Source organism: Balaenoptera acutorostrata, chromosome 1, assembly GCF_949987535.1.
Source record: "Balaenoptera acutorostrata chromosome 1, mBalAcu1.1, whole genome shotgun sequence".
Taxonomy (NCBI): Eukaryota; Metazoa; Chordata; class Mammalia; order Artiodactyla; family Balaenopteridae; genus Balaenoptera; species Balaenoptera acutorostrata.
In genome coordinates, this window is record NC_080064.1 from 147533881 (window position 1) to 147547912 (window position 14032).

Below are 14032 nucleotides of genomic sequence, written 5' to 3' on the forward strand. Positions count from 1 at the left end.
TTGCCACACATTCTTGAAAGCCATTGTTTACCTTGGGGTTTTGGAGGTGAGAAGCAACGCGGATGGGTGCGGCGGGGATACTGGGAGCGCTTCCCAGGTACTGAATTGACCCGAGAATCAGTGGAGAGAAGTCGGCCTCCAGGAGGGGGGGGGCGCCCAAGAGCAAAGGAGGGGGGCGTCCACCGGCCAATCAGGAGGCGAGGCCGAGCCCGGCTTCCCCTCCCCTCCCAGCTCCCGGGCGGGAGGCGCGCAGTGGAAAGTTGGGAGCCGCGACGGCTAGCGCGGCGGAGAGCGGCGCGGCGGCGGCGGCGGCGGCAACGGCGGCGGCAACGGCGGCGGCGGCGGCGAGGGCAGCGGACTCGGTGCGGCGCCGCTGGCTCGGAGCGGCCCCCGGGGCATGGGCCGGGCGCGCCGCCCGCACTCAGCCACACGCCGCCCGGGCCGCGGGCACTCGGCTGTCCCGGAGGAGGCTGCGTCCGGACAAAAGCTGCCGCATCTCTGCCCGTCCGGCCCCTGCAGGGTTTCGGGTTTGGTGCTTGTCCCCATCTGATTCTCAGCCCCCAGTTTTTTGCGAGTTCAAAGAGGTTTCGGGAGTCGAATGAATTGCCCCGAGAAGAAACCCGCTGCCTGTTGTTGAGGAGGACTCAGCACAGTGCTTAGGCGCTCAGGAAAAAAAAGGAAAGAAAGACAAAATGATTTCCTGGGGCATTGTCCGCACAGTATTCCTGTTCACTCTTCTTTATACTTCCCAGGCTCAGGATGCAAGCCCCCAGTCAGAGATCAGGGCTGAGGAAATTCCCGAGGGGGCCTCCACGTTGGCTTTTGTGTTTGATGTGACGGGTTCCATGTATGATGATTTAGTTCAGGTTATCGAGGGGGCTTCCAAAATTTTGGAGACGTCGTTGAAAAGACCTAAGAGACCTCTTTTCAACTTTGCTTTGGTGCCTTTCCATGATCCAGGTAAGGGAAATATTTATTCTTTGTTATTCCTTATGATTACATTGTTTCTTATGCTGTGAAATTTTGTGTGAGTTTCAAAACAATTTTTAAAAAATGTGCAGCTGAATACAGTTGTAACAAAGAATTGCTCGCCTGTATCTGGGTTTGCTCTCTGATACCTACTCAAGTCTCAGCCATGGAGACGGCTTGTTTAGGGTGATTGTACGGTGGTACCCAAACCTGGAAATGTGGAATTATGAAAATCAGAACCAGAGCAACGACATCAAAAGCAGTTAATTAACTTACTTAAAAATTAATTTAAAATTTTTAGAACTAAAGAATGTTTAATTAAGGCAGATTGGGACATGGGTATTCAGCAACAATAGTTTAAGAGCTAACATCCAGCTTGAGAGCATACTCAAGATAACTCTCAAGTAAGGGAGAGAAAAACCTGTTGTGTGAGACCCAAGGAAGCTTGTAGGCAATGACTGCTAATGAATTGAAGAGATGAAAATAAGAAGAAGCCATCCATTTCTTAATTGAATCTATTCAAATTCTTTGCACCAGATCATTCTTAGTTAGGTTCACAGATGGTAATAAATGTTATGTCCATGTCTCATCCAGTAGAAATGCACGAAATTTGGTATGGCGGTGCTCTTTAAAGGTAGTTGAAGCACAATCACTTTATTTTTTGCCCTAAAGCCATGGGTTTCAGCTGCTCCACTGGAATTTGATCCTCTTTACTTTTTTCTCTTTAAAGTGGCACCTTTCTGTGAGGCTCATAGGAGCCTTCATTGTCATTGCTGAGGGTAGCACTGCTGGGGGAGCCCTGGGGTTGGCTGTCTAACATCCACCTGAATTTCATTAGCACAACTGGCTGCCCAGTTGAAGAAATAAAGCAGTGGTTTCTTAAAAGTCCTCCCCCACTGTTCTCCCACATTTCTATTGAAATCCCTCTCTTCACTGGAAGACCTTGACACAACCTCTTCGCAATGAGGGTTTGATACTGAGAATCTCAAATTCCTTCCTCATGCATTTGACAAGCATATATGAGTTCAAATTATTGCTGGGTATTAAATGTGGCAGGTTTCAGCTATTAAAAAAATTGGCAGGGGGAGGAAATTAGAGGGAACTAGAACTCTGGGATTTTTGTTTGCTGTTGTTCTTTAAATGATGAAAACCATAACCGATCCGACTCTTCCGGGATATACATATATTTTAGTAATTTCTACGTTGATCAAACGTGATATGTTCTTTATATTTGCATAAAGAATTGAATGATCATTTACTGTGTTAGCTGCCTCCGTGAGATACCTCATGTGTTATAATGTTTTAATTTATTAAATGTCAAGATGCCAATTGTGATGTGGTCCAAGACTTTTGTTATTTTGGAATAGGCTAAATATGTTTCTTCTATAGGGATGAATCTGAAATCGGGTAAAAAATAAAGTAAAAAATGTTTTCTCTAACACCACAATTTGCTTTCCTCCAAAAAACTGTTATGAAATGATGTTGCTGTAAGCAGAACACAAAAATTGCCTCTAGTCATAAATGGAAACTAGATCACCATGATATTTTGATGCGATACGAAAAATTATTGGAATAAATTGTATTGTAGTGTGCTGCCTTCCAGTTGTTACCAAATGGGGAAGTTTGTTGTAGTTGACTTTCCTATACTTTGGCAATCATGATTCAAAGTAGGGGAAAGGTGGTATGCTAATAACAAATGGCTAAGAAATTATAGCTATTTTGAGTTAAATAATATGAGAAAATGATTAACTTAAATTGGTTCCATAAAATTAATTGTATGTATAATTCAGCAAAAATGATTAATTCTAGTTCCATTGTGATTCAGAGTAGAGAGGCTAAGACCAAAGTGTTTTTGAAGATAAAGAGGGAAATAAAAATGAAAACATACTAATAACCTTTAGTTAAGTTTACTAACTCACTGTAGTGGATTGTAGTATTATCTTTGTGTGTCATTTTCTGTGTGTGTGTGTGTACAGTCATCAAGAGTTTCTGATTCCCTTGTACTTCTGGTTGGTTATCAATTTGGACTCACCAGTGGACAGAAAGGGCCTTGAATGGAGGTTTGCTGGCTTACTGAGTGACATTAGAAAAGTCTATCTACCTTTTTGTATCTGTTATCTCAACTATAAAATGGCAGAATTGGATCTGAACATCTCTAAGGTCATGTCCAACTGTAACATTTTACGACTGTTTTACATGTGGTGGTTTTTCACAGTCCCTGACACAACTGACAGGCAAAGAAAAGATGTGTGTAATTTAGTATAATTATATTAATCACCTCTACTACTTATAGCTTTTCAAAATCCTTTGACATCTGCTTTTGCATTTAGCTAGATGAAATAATGGATAAGATCTGGGCTGTAGTCTCAGGCATTCGACAAAGACCTTCAAGCCTTTACAGATGATTGCTTTGGACCTCTGCGTTACAGTTTGGGGCAAGGTGTGTGTTTTCAGGTGGGGGTAAAAATGAAAATACATGGAAAATACAGACATACAAGAGGAATAAGTCTAACAAGTTGACAAGGAGGTGATAAAATCATTCAGAAAATGTGTATGTAGGAAGCTAGTGTTAGAGGGGCAACAGCATAACCCATGGTAGGAGGAAGTACCAGAGAGGACCAGGGTCATGGCAAGTCAAGTCAACTTTTTGATGCTACCTCTGCTTAAGATGGGTTTTTCACTTCCAGAATCACATTTAATGTATTAATTTTTAACAGCTTTATTGAGATATAATTCCCTTACCATACAATCATTCATTTAAAATGTACAATTCTGTGGTTTATAGTATATTCAGAGATATATATGCAACCGTCACCTCAGTCAAGTTTGGAACATTTTCCTCACTGCACAGAGAAGCCCTGTGCCTTTTAGGTATCAGTCCTCTACCCCTCCCCTCCGCTGCCACATATCGTCCTCCTCCCAGCCCTAAGCAACTACTAATTTACCTCTTGTCTCTGTGGATTTTCCTCTTCTGGACTTTCATATGAATGGAATCATATGAATCATATAATATGTGGTCTTTTTTGACTGGCTTCTTTAACTTTAGCATAATGTTTTTAAGGTTCATCCACGTTGTAGCATGAATCAGTACTTTATTAATTTTTATGGCCAAATAATATTCCAGTTTATAGATATACCACATTTTGTTTATCTTTTAATCTATGATGTATATTTGGGTTGTTTCCACTTTCTGGCTAGTATGAATAATGCTTCTATTAATATAAACATTTGTGTGCATTTTTCTGTGTGAACATATGTGATATTGTGATTTGTAATACAAAATCAATATTTGGTCTTTGTCACCTTTTCTGGCATGGAGCTCTTAAAACGCTTGAAATTTCCTAAGTGAGGAGAACCATAAAGGTATCTTATGTTATGTTAATGAGGTGACTTTTGGACCCCACTGAAGGATGGGGGCCCATTGCCAGGAGACTCATCCCTGTGATCAGAGCATTGGAACTTTCAGTCCCACCCCTAACCTCCGGAGAATGTTCTGTGTGTACTTAAAAAGAATGTGTATTTTGCTGTTTTGGGATAGAATGTTCTATAATAGTCTATTATGTCTAAGGCCAACTTTTTCTTATTGATTTTCTGTCTGGATGATCTATTTATTGATGCAAGTGGTATGTTTCAGTCCCCTAATATTATTGTATTACTGTCAGTTTGTCCCTTTATATATGTTAATATTTATGTATTTAGGTATGCCTGTGTTGGGTGCATACTAGAAGTATTATAATCCTCTTATTGGATTGATCCCTTTATCATTATGTAATACTCTTCTTTGTTTCCTGTTACAGTCTTTGTTTTAAAGCCTATTTTGTCTGATATGCGTATTGCTACTCCAACAATTCTTTTTGTTTCTTTTTGCATGGAGTGTCTTTTTTCATTCCTTCACTTTTAGTATGTGTGTTTTTAGACCTGAAGTGAGTGAGTCTCTTGCAGGCAGTGTATATATAGGTCTTTTTTTAAAAATCCATTCAGCCACCCTATGTCTTTTGATTGGAGCATTTAGTCCATTTACATTTAGAATAATTATTCATAGGAATAATTATAATTCATAGAATAGTATTAATAATTATTATTGCAGTTTTGTTAATTGTTTTCTGGTGTTTTTGTAGTTGTCCTCTGTTCCTTTCTTTTACTCTTGTTCTCTTCCCTTGTGATTTGATGACTTGTTTTTAGTGCTGTGTTTGTATTTCTTTCTCTTTATTTTTTGTGTATTTGGTATAGGTTTTGTGTTTGTTGTTACCATGAGGTTCATATATAACAACCTATGTATATAGGAGGCTATTTTAAGTTGATGGTCATTTAAGTTCAAGTACATTCTAAAAGCACTACATTTTTACTTCCCCACCCTCAACGTTTTATACTTTTGATGTCATATTTAAATCTCTTTATTTGTGTATTGCTTAACTGATTATTTTAGATATCAATGATTTTACTACTTTTGTCTTTTAACCTTCATGCTAGTTTTATAGGTGGTTGAACCACTACCTTTGGTATGTTTGCCTTTACCAGTGAGATTTTCTGTTTCATAATTTGTTTTGTTTGGTTTGGTTTGGTTATGGGCGTTTCTTTTCCATTTAAAGAGGTCCCTTTAATACTTTTTTTTTTGTAAGGCCAGTTTAGTGGTGATGAACTCCTTTAGCTTTTGCTTTTCTGGGAAACTCTTTATCTCTCCTTCAATTATGAGTGATAACCTTACCAGGTAGAGTATTCTTGGTTGTAAGCTTTTTCTTTCAACACTTTTAATATATTGTGCCAGTTTCTTCTGGCCTATACAGTTTCTGCTGAAAATTAGCTGATGGTCTTATGGGGGTTCCCTTGTATGTAACTAGGTGTTTTTCTCTTGCTGCTTTTAAGATTCTCTCTTTAACCTTTGACATTTTAAGTATAATATGTCTTTGTGTGGGTCTGTTTGGGTTCATCTTGTTTGAGACTTTCTGTGCTTTCCGGACTTGGATGTCTGTTTCCTTTGCCATGTTAGAGAAGTTTTCAGTCATCATTTCTTCAAATAGGTTTCATGTCCTTTCTCTCTCCTCCTTCTTCTAGGACTCCTATAGTGTGAATATTACTACACTTGATGTTGTCTCAGAGGTATCCTAAACTATCCTTTTATTTTTATTATTCTTTTTCTTTTTGCTGTTGTGATTGGGAGATTTCCACTACCCTGTCTTCCAGATCACTGATCTGTTCTCTTTATCCTCCATTCTACTGTTGATTCCCTTTAGTGTATTTTTCATTTCATTTATTCTTCAGTTCTGATTGGTTCTTTTTAATATTTTCTACCTCCTTGTTGAAGCTCACTGAATTCATCCATTCTTCTTCCAAGTTCGTTAAGCTTATTTATGACTATTACTTACTTCAAACTATTTATCTGGTAAATTGCTATCTCTGTTTTGTTTAGTTCTTTTCTGAGATTTTTATCTTGTTCTTTTATTTGGAAGGTATTCCTTTGTCTTCTCCTTTTGCCTAACTCTTTGTGTTTGTTTCTATATATGAAGTATATCAGCTGTGTCTCCTGGTCTTGAAAGAGTGGCCTTATATAGAAAGTGTCTTGTGGGACCCAGTGGCACAGTTTCCCTGGTCATCAGAGCCAGGTGCAGAAGAGGACGGTATATCTTGGGTAAAGTTGGTAGTTGGAAGTTTTGAGAAATAGTTGAATTCTATGTATATTTTGGAGATTAAACCAAAAGGATTTAATGATGAACTAGATGTGAGAGAAAAATAACAGAAGATAAGACAGATTCTGAGGATTTGTCTTGAGTGAGTAGAAGCATAGCATAGCGATTTACTGAGATGGAGAACAAGCATGAAGCAGGTTTGAGAAAGAGTGGGAGACTGAGCCTATTATTTTGGGGTATGTTTAAGTTTGAGATGCTTTTGTTACCCAAGTGGAGATATTACAAAGGCAGTTGGATAAATAAGATTAGAATTCAAGGGGACAGGTCTGAATCAGATACATAAATTTGGGATCCAAAGGCACATATAAGATGGTAATCAGGGCTGTGAGGCTAGGTAAGACCACTAAAGGACTGATTAAATGAAGAATTAATAAAGGTCTAAGGACTCAGCCTTGGAATACTCAAATGTTTAGCAGTCAGAGATGATGATAAAAGAACAAAGTAGCCTGAGAAACTGAAGATAGAAGAGTATAACTAGAAATCAAGAGAGGAAAGCATTCCAAGGAAGAAGCACTAATTGTTTAGTTAAAAAGAGGACCGAGAATTGGCTAATCTACTTAGCAACGTGGAAATCATTGATGTCTCAACAAGAAATGATGGGAGTGAAAGCCTGTTTGGAGAGAATTTAAAAGAGAATGGGAGTAGAGGAATTGGACATCTTTGGAATTATATTGCTGTTTCCAGCTACTGGAAAGGTTGTTTTGTTCATGAAGCTAATAGAACAAAATAGAAACTAGTTTTGATAAATGATTCAGCCAGTATTTTACAAAATGCCCATGTGATGTAGTAGAAAGAACGTCCAATTTGGAACAGATTTGTGTTCTCTTCCTTATTCTTGTCATGTAAGCAAATCGTTTAACCTTGCCAGACTTCTGTTTCTTTATCTATAAAATCAGTGCATTGGTAGATTATTACTGAAGTCCATGGTTTTAATGATCATAATATAGTGAAAGATAAGGGACTGCAAAGAGACTCAAAGTGACAAGGACTTGATTCACTGGGAGAAATAGCAGCATTACATGTCTCTGCGCTTAAGAGTTTCATTGTAATAAAACTTCTGAGCCCTCAGTGACTTTGTATGTTTCTCCAGGAACTACACAGTGTTAAAAAAAAACTCTAGGACTTCTTTTATGAAAAGATTCTCTTAGAATATTTTTCGGAGCAATAGAATAGAAAGATTTCTACTAGGAAAAGTATTGCACATTCAGACCTTGAAAACCTATACAAATTTACATGAACTAAACTTCAAGTTGAATGTTTTCCGTTTCAGTATATGTAGAAAAGGGAGCCAAGAAGCTATTAGTCTCCCTTTGCCTCTGGTACATCCTACAGGAAAAGGGTTTTCATGAGGAAATGGACTGGTCTTTTAAGTCAAAGAGAAATCTAACTAAAGGAAATGAACTAACATTTAAGAGTGAGAGATTTCGGTTAGACAATGATAATGATAACTTTGTTTCCTAGGATGATAAGACTATTTTAACCTGAGAGTGTAGATGATCCCATGTCACCGGTTGTTTTCTGAGGATATGGAGACGTTTTGCTCTGCACAATGAAAACTTTCAAAGTGTAGGAATCGAATTTTTTTTTTTTTTTGTAATGGGAGGAGGAGCCAATGTAATGGCTAGTTTTTACATCACTTTACATCACTTTTTTTTTTTTTTTTTTTTTTTAACATCACATTTTGAGTGAGTTAGTGCAGGGGCTCAGTGGGCCAGCTGGTGGGACACCAGCTTGTATTGGGTTCCACTGGGCCTCGCCTTTGTGCAGCCAGAACCAGATGACAGCACTGTTGTCTTCTTCACAGATGCAGCCCACTATCTGCTTATTGGTGATGGAGGGGACTAAATTAGGGTCTTCCTTGGTACCTGAGGCTGCCTTTGGGGCGAGCATATTGTACGGGTCCAGTCCCTTGTGTGCAGCCAGCATGACCTCCCTCTCCAGCCCAGTTGCCTGCCCGTCATCAGTAGGAACACCACCTCCAGACGCCATAGAGGGCACCATGGAGACTCCGTTGGGACCGCGGGCCGTCAGGGCCTGCACGGCCAGCGCTTCAGCTCTGCGGAGTGAACTTGAAGCCATCACGCCAGCTATAAACACCAGCATTTGGAATCGAATTTTGATATATCAGATATGTTAAGTGCGTTAGGGATGCTTCTATTTTGAAAAATTGTCTATGACTCCCACAGGATGAAGGTTTTTTTTTTTTTCCTTATTAAGTTGAGGACAGCCTTTTAATTGATTGATAGTAAATCAGAATTTGGTTTTTGCTTATAGCTTGTCTCTTGTCAGACAAACAGTAACCATTCTCAAGGATGTTTATGACTGCTTATCTCTATTTATAGGTAATAAACTCACTGTTTGTCAAGGACTGTGCTAGGTGCTTTTGATTCAAAGATAATGAGGTATAGCTTACAAGAAGTTAACAGTCTTTGGGGAGAAAGGCAAGAGAAATAACAGTATTATATGCTGTGAAACATTTTATAGTGGGGAAAAAAGCATGGGGAATTGTGTGAGCTGAGAGCATGTCCCTGATCCCGAATTCAAGAGCGTGATGGTCAGCAAAGGTTTTCTGGAAGAAGTGTTACCTGGAGAAAGTGCATGAGTAAAAGCAGTCTAATCAAAAATATTAAGGAGTTTGGATTTCATCCTGAAAGCTTTTGGGAGGCTGAAAGGATTGTAAGTGAAAAGTGACATGATTGGGTTTTCATTTTAGATCTTCATCTCTTGGATGGATTGGAGCAAGGCAGTCCTGAGAGCTGAGAGATGAAATCTGAGGCCATCATAGCAATTCAGGGAGGAAAATTGAGGGGACTTGGGCATAGGAAGAAGGGTATGGATTTCTGAGTTATTAGTAAAGTCCAAAAGACTGGACTTGGCCCTTAGAACATGGAAAAAAGGGAAATATGATTGCCTTCTGTAGATTAAAATATGAAATTGGCATACAATGAAAGAGAAAAGATATGTAAAGTTAGCTTTAAGATGCACTGTTACTCTCAGGGTGGTAGTCTTTGTTATAAGTTCCTTATACATTAACTTGTCCAAAATAAAGTGTCAACCAAAAGTGTGGGAGGTCAGCAATGAAAAAAGAGTCACAGAAACAGACTTAGACATTGTACAACCAAGTTCCTTTTAAAAAAAATTGTGGCATAATTGACATATAATATTAGTTTCAGGTGTAGAACATAATGATTTGCTGTGTTGTGACATGGTCACCACGATAAATCAAGATCTGTGATCATACATGTTACAAACTGTTTTTTTCTGTGATGAGAACTTTTAAGATTTACTTTCTTAGCATCATTCAAATATACAATACAGTACTGACTGTAGTCACCATGCTCTACATTACAATCCCATGACTTACTTATTTTATAATTGGAAGTTTGTACCTTTTGACCCCCTTCTCTCATTTTGCCCGCCCCACCCCTTCCCCCTGACAACCACCAGTCTGTTCTCTGTATCTATTAGTTTTTTTTTGTTTGTTTGTTTGTTTTAATTTATTTTATTTATTTTTGGCTGTGTTGGGGCTTTGTTGCTGCGCGTGGGCTTTCTCTAGTTGCAGTGAGCAGGGGTTGCTCTTAGTTGCTGTGCGTGGGCTTCTCATTGCAGTGGCTTCTCTTGTTGTGGAGCACATGCTCTAGGCAGGCGGGCTCAGTAGCTGTGGCATGTGGGCTCAATAGTTGTGGCTCGTGGGCTCAGTAGTTGTGGCTTGCGGGCTCTAGAGTGCAGGCTCAGTAGTTGTGGCGCACGGGCTTAGTTGCTCTGTGGCATGTGGGATCTTCCTGGACCAGGGCTCGAACCCATGTTCCCTGCATTGGCAGGCAGATTCTTTTTTTTTTTTTTTAATTTATTTTTTATTGAAGTATAGTTGAATTACAATGTGTTAATTACTGCTGTACAGCAGAGTGACTCGGTTATACATACATACATTCTTTTTCATTTTCTTTTCCATTACGGTTTATCACAGGATATTGAATATAGTTCCCTGTGCTATACAGTAGAACCTTGTTGCTTATTCTATTTTCTTTTCTTTTCTTTTTTTTTTTGGCTGCGCTGGGTCTTCGTTGCTGCGCACGGGCTTTTCTCTAGCTTAGGCGAGTGGGGGCTACTCTTCGTTGCGGTGCGTGGGCTTCTCCTCGCGATGGCTTCTATTGTTGCGGAGCGCAGGCTCTAGGCATGCGGGCTTCAGTAGTTGCAGCACGTGGGCTCAGTAGTTGTGGCTCACGGGCTCTAGAGCGCAGGCTCAGTAGTTGAGGCGCATGGGCTTAGTTGCTCCATGGCGTGTGGGATCTTCCCGGACCAGGGATCGAACCCATGTCCCCTGCATTGGCAGGCAGACTCTTAACCACTGGGCAGGCAGATTCTTAACCACTGTGCCACCAGGGAAGCCCTGTATGTATTAGTTTTAAAAAAATTTTTTTTAGACTCCAAATATAAGTGAGAACATACAGTATTTGTCTTTCTCTATCTGATTTATTTCACTTAGCATGAAACCCTCAAGGTCCATCCATGTTGTCGCAAATGGCAAGATTTCCATTTTTTTTTTTTTATGACTGAAGAATATTCCTCTGTGTGTGTGTGTGTGTGTATGCATGCCACATTTTCTTTTTCCATTCACCCATTAACAGACACTTAGGTTGCTTCCATATCTTGGCTATTGTAAATAATGCTGCAGTGAACATGGGGGTTCATATATCTTTCTGTGTTGGTGTTTTTGTTTTCTTTTGATAAATACCCAGAAGTGGGATTGCTGGATCATATATATGGTAGCTCTAGTTTTAATTTTTTGAGGAACCTCCATACTGTTTTCCATAGTGACTGCACCAATTTATATTCCCACCAACAGCACACAAAGGTTCCCTTTCTCCACATCCTCACCAACGCTTCTTATTTCCTGTCTTTTTGATAATAGACATTCTGACAGGTGTGAAGTGATATTGTGGGTTTGATTTGCATTTCCCTGGTGATTAGTGATGTTGAGTACTTTTCATTTACCTGTTGACCATCTGCATGTCTTTGGAAAAATGTCTCTTCAGATCCTCTGCCCATTTTTAAATCAGATATATATATTTTTGCCAAGTTCTATCTATGGTTTGGAGTGTTAGTTCATTCTACACTTAAATAACTAGTCCATCATGAGCAATGTTCCAACTGTGGTGATAGACTGTTTATCTTTATAAATAGGTAATGATGTCATTACATATTTGGATCATACTATTAACTCTCCTTGTTTTGGTTCCATGCTCACCAAACAGCCTCCAAATAATTTAACCTCATGAACTTTACTTATGGTGAGAGAATGCTCTGGTCAGACTGGCATATACCTCAGATTCACAGAGAGTTATATTCCTCGTTGGTAACTCATATTTTGGCACACCAGTTTTATACATCTGCCTCTATTGTTTAAAGTATTCTGACAGTGTCAAGTTAAAGTTTCTGAGTTTGCAAGTCTGAGAGCCAGATCTTGGTTGATGGTAAATTTATGAAAGTAAATGTCTCCCTGTGTGGATCTGTTTGGGTGGCCTGTCAATCTCCAGGTTCCACCCCTCAGCATTTCCAACTGTCACTGTTAGTGTCAATAGTGCCAGGTAACTGTCCTCTCCACTTGAAACTTATATAGGTGATAGCTGAAGCCATTGGAGTGAATGAGATCATCTAAAGAGAGGATGTAGGCTGAGAAAAGAAGGAAGACAGGCAAGAACTATGGTGAACACAAGCATTTAAAAGAAGGGACATTCATAAAGGATTCTGGAAAGGAGAGTCCAGGTAAATAGGAAGAGAAACAGGAAGGAGCAGGGTTTGGAAATCTAAAAAGTTGTTAGTTTAAAGCAGGAGAAGTTGTGAACTCTATCCATTTATAAGTTACTGAAAATAAAGGCTTTTAACCAAAAGATTAAAATAAAATAGACAGTTTCATTGGAGTTGTGGAGTCAGGAGGCTGAAATGACAGGTAAGAAAATGGAGCTAATGAATGCAGTGTGTTTCTGTCATGAAACATAACATTGTGGTTTAAAGTATAGGCTCTGGAGTCTGATGCCTGGGTTGGAAGACTGGCTCCACCAATTACTTGTTGTGTGATTTTAACTTCTTTGTGCTTCCCTTTCAGTAATTGGGGATAGTATTATCTATTCTATAAGGTTGATGTGAGGAGTGAAATACTAGATGTCCAAAACTTAGCACAATCCCTTTCACACAGTAAATTCTCAATAATCATTAGTTATTGGGATTTAGAGTTGAGAAAGGACATTTTTTTAAGGTGGGAGAGAGGAGAAATATTTAAATACTGCTAGAAAAGTCAGTAGATAGAAGAGATAAAATATGCCAAAGGGAGAACAGATACTTTATAAAACCAGGACTCTGAGGAAGCAAGAGGAGATAGAATGCGAAGTAGAAGGATTGGCTGTTGGCAGGAGAAGACCTTTGGTTGAGTGTGATAGGAGAGAAGCAGACCGTTGATAGGTATAGTCATGGACAAGATGGTAGGTGAGGATGCAGGATGTTGGGTGACTTCCTGTCTGATGGACTCTTTTTTTCTCAAACAGAAAGGAGGGTCATTTGTTGAGAGGAGGGAAGTGGCAGAACGGTAAGTGAGGGATTTTAGAAAAATGGTGGCGTTTTGGAGGTAGAAGGTACCCGTGGACACAGAGACAGTTTCCCAGGATGAGTTGTGGTTCAGAAGATGAATTTGTGATGCTTGAATACTGCCTACCTTTGTGATTTTCTCCAGTAGCTCTCGGCAGCCTGGGTATAATTGCTGAGTTTAATCACTTGTTTGACCTAGGACTGGGATTTCGTTGAGCACGTGTGGCTAAAGAAATAAGATATGGTTGAGAAGAATATCGATAAGAGAGAGACTGAAGTGACAGATCACAGAGTCAAATCTGGGTGTACTGGACTGACAAGAGTTGAGATTTTGCACGTGAAGGACAATATAACAAGGAATTTGGGATTAATTGGTAAGAATAGCCAGAGTGATTGATGATAGAATTCAGCTTGAGTAGAAATGAAGATTGTGGGATTGAAATCAAGGAACTTGAGTCTGCAGCGTTGAACATGTGTGTTAAAGTAACCTGGATAATAACAGAGCTTAAAATGCTGAGGAAGCCAGTGAGTCAGGCATCAGATTTTTATTTAATAAGGATTTATTGAGAAGTCTGCAGATGAGAGATGACAATGATGAAGAAGGTTAGAGGGTGTCATAGGTGGCACACACCTCAAAATGGAAGGTGTTTTCTCTGAAGGTAGAGAAATGGCAGACTGGACGTGGATAAAATGATGATCCACCTCCTGACCCTCATGTAGCTGGCATGTTGAAGAATGGTCAGACTGCACCGGGGAGGGCTGTAGGAGAGGTGGTGCTATCTACGGAGAACCTTGTT

General features: G+C 39.5%; 1 protein-coding gene and 1 pseudogene across 5 annotated transcripts in view; one reads left to right on the forward strand and one right to left on the reverse strand.

The window, feature by feature from the left end:
• Window positions 1–324: 324 nt before the first annotated feature.
• The window catches only part of HMCN1 (hemicentin 1), a 530431-nt gene continuing 516723 nt past the window's right edge, over window positions 325–14032 (forward strand). For all 5 annotated transcript variants that reach the window (XR_009008571.1, XM_007166971.2, XM_057547914.1 and 2 more), the window contains exon 1: window positions 325–960. Coding sequence is in view for 4 of the 5 variants with exons in the window: in XM_007166971.2 (XP_007167033.2) it covers window positions 693–960 (268 nt within the window). In the remaining variant the exon portion in view is untranslated. The remainder of the gene's footprint in view (window positions 961–14032) is intronic.
• LOC103021084 (cytochrome c oxidase subunit 5B, mitochondrial-like) lies at window positions 8357–8732 on the reverse strand (annotated as a pseudogene).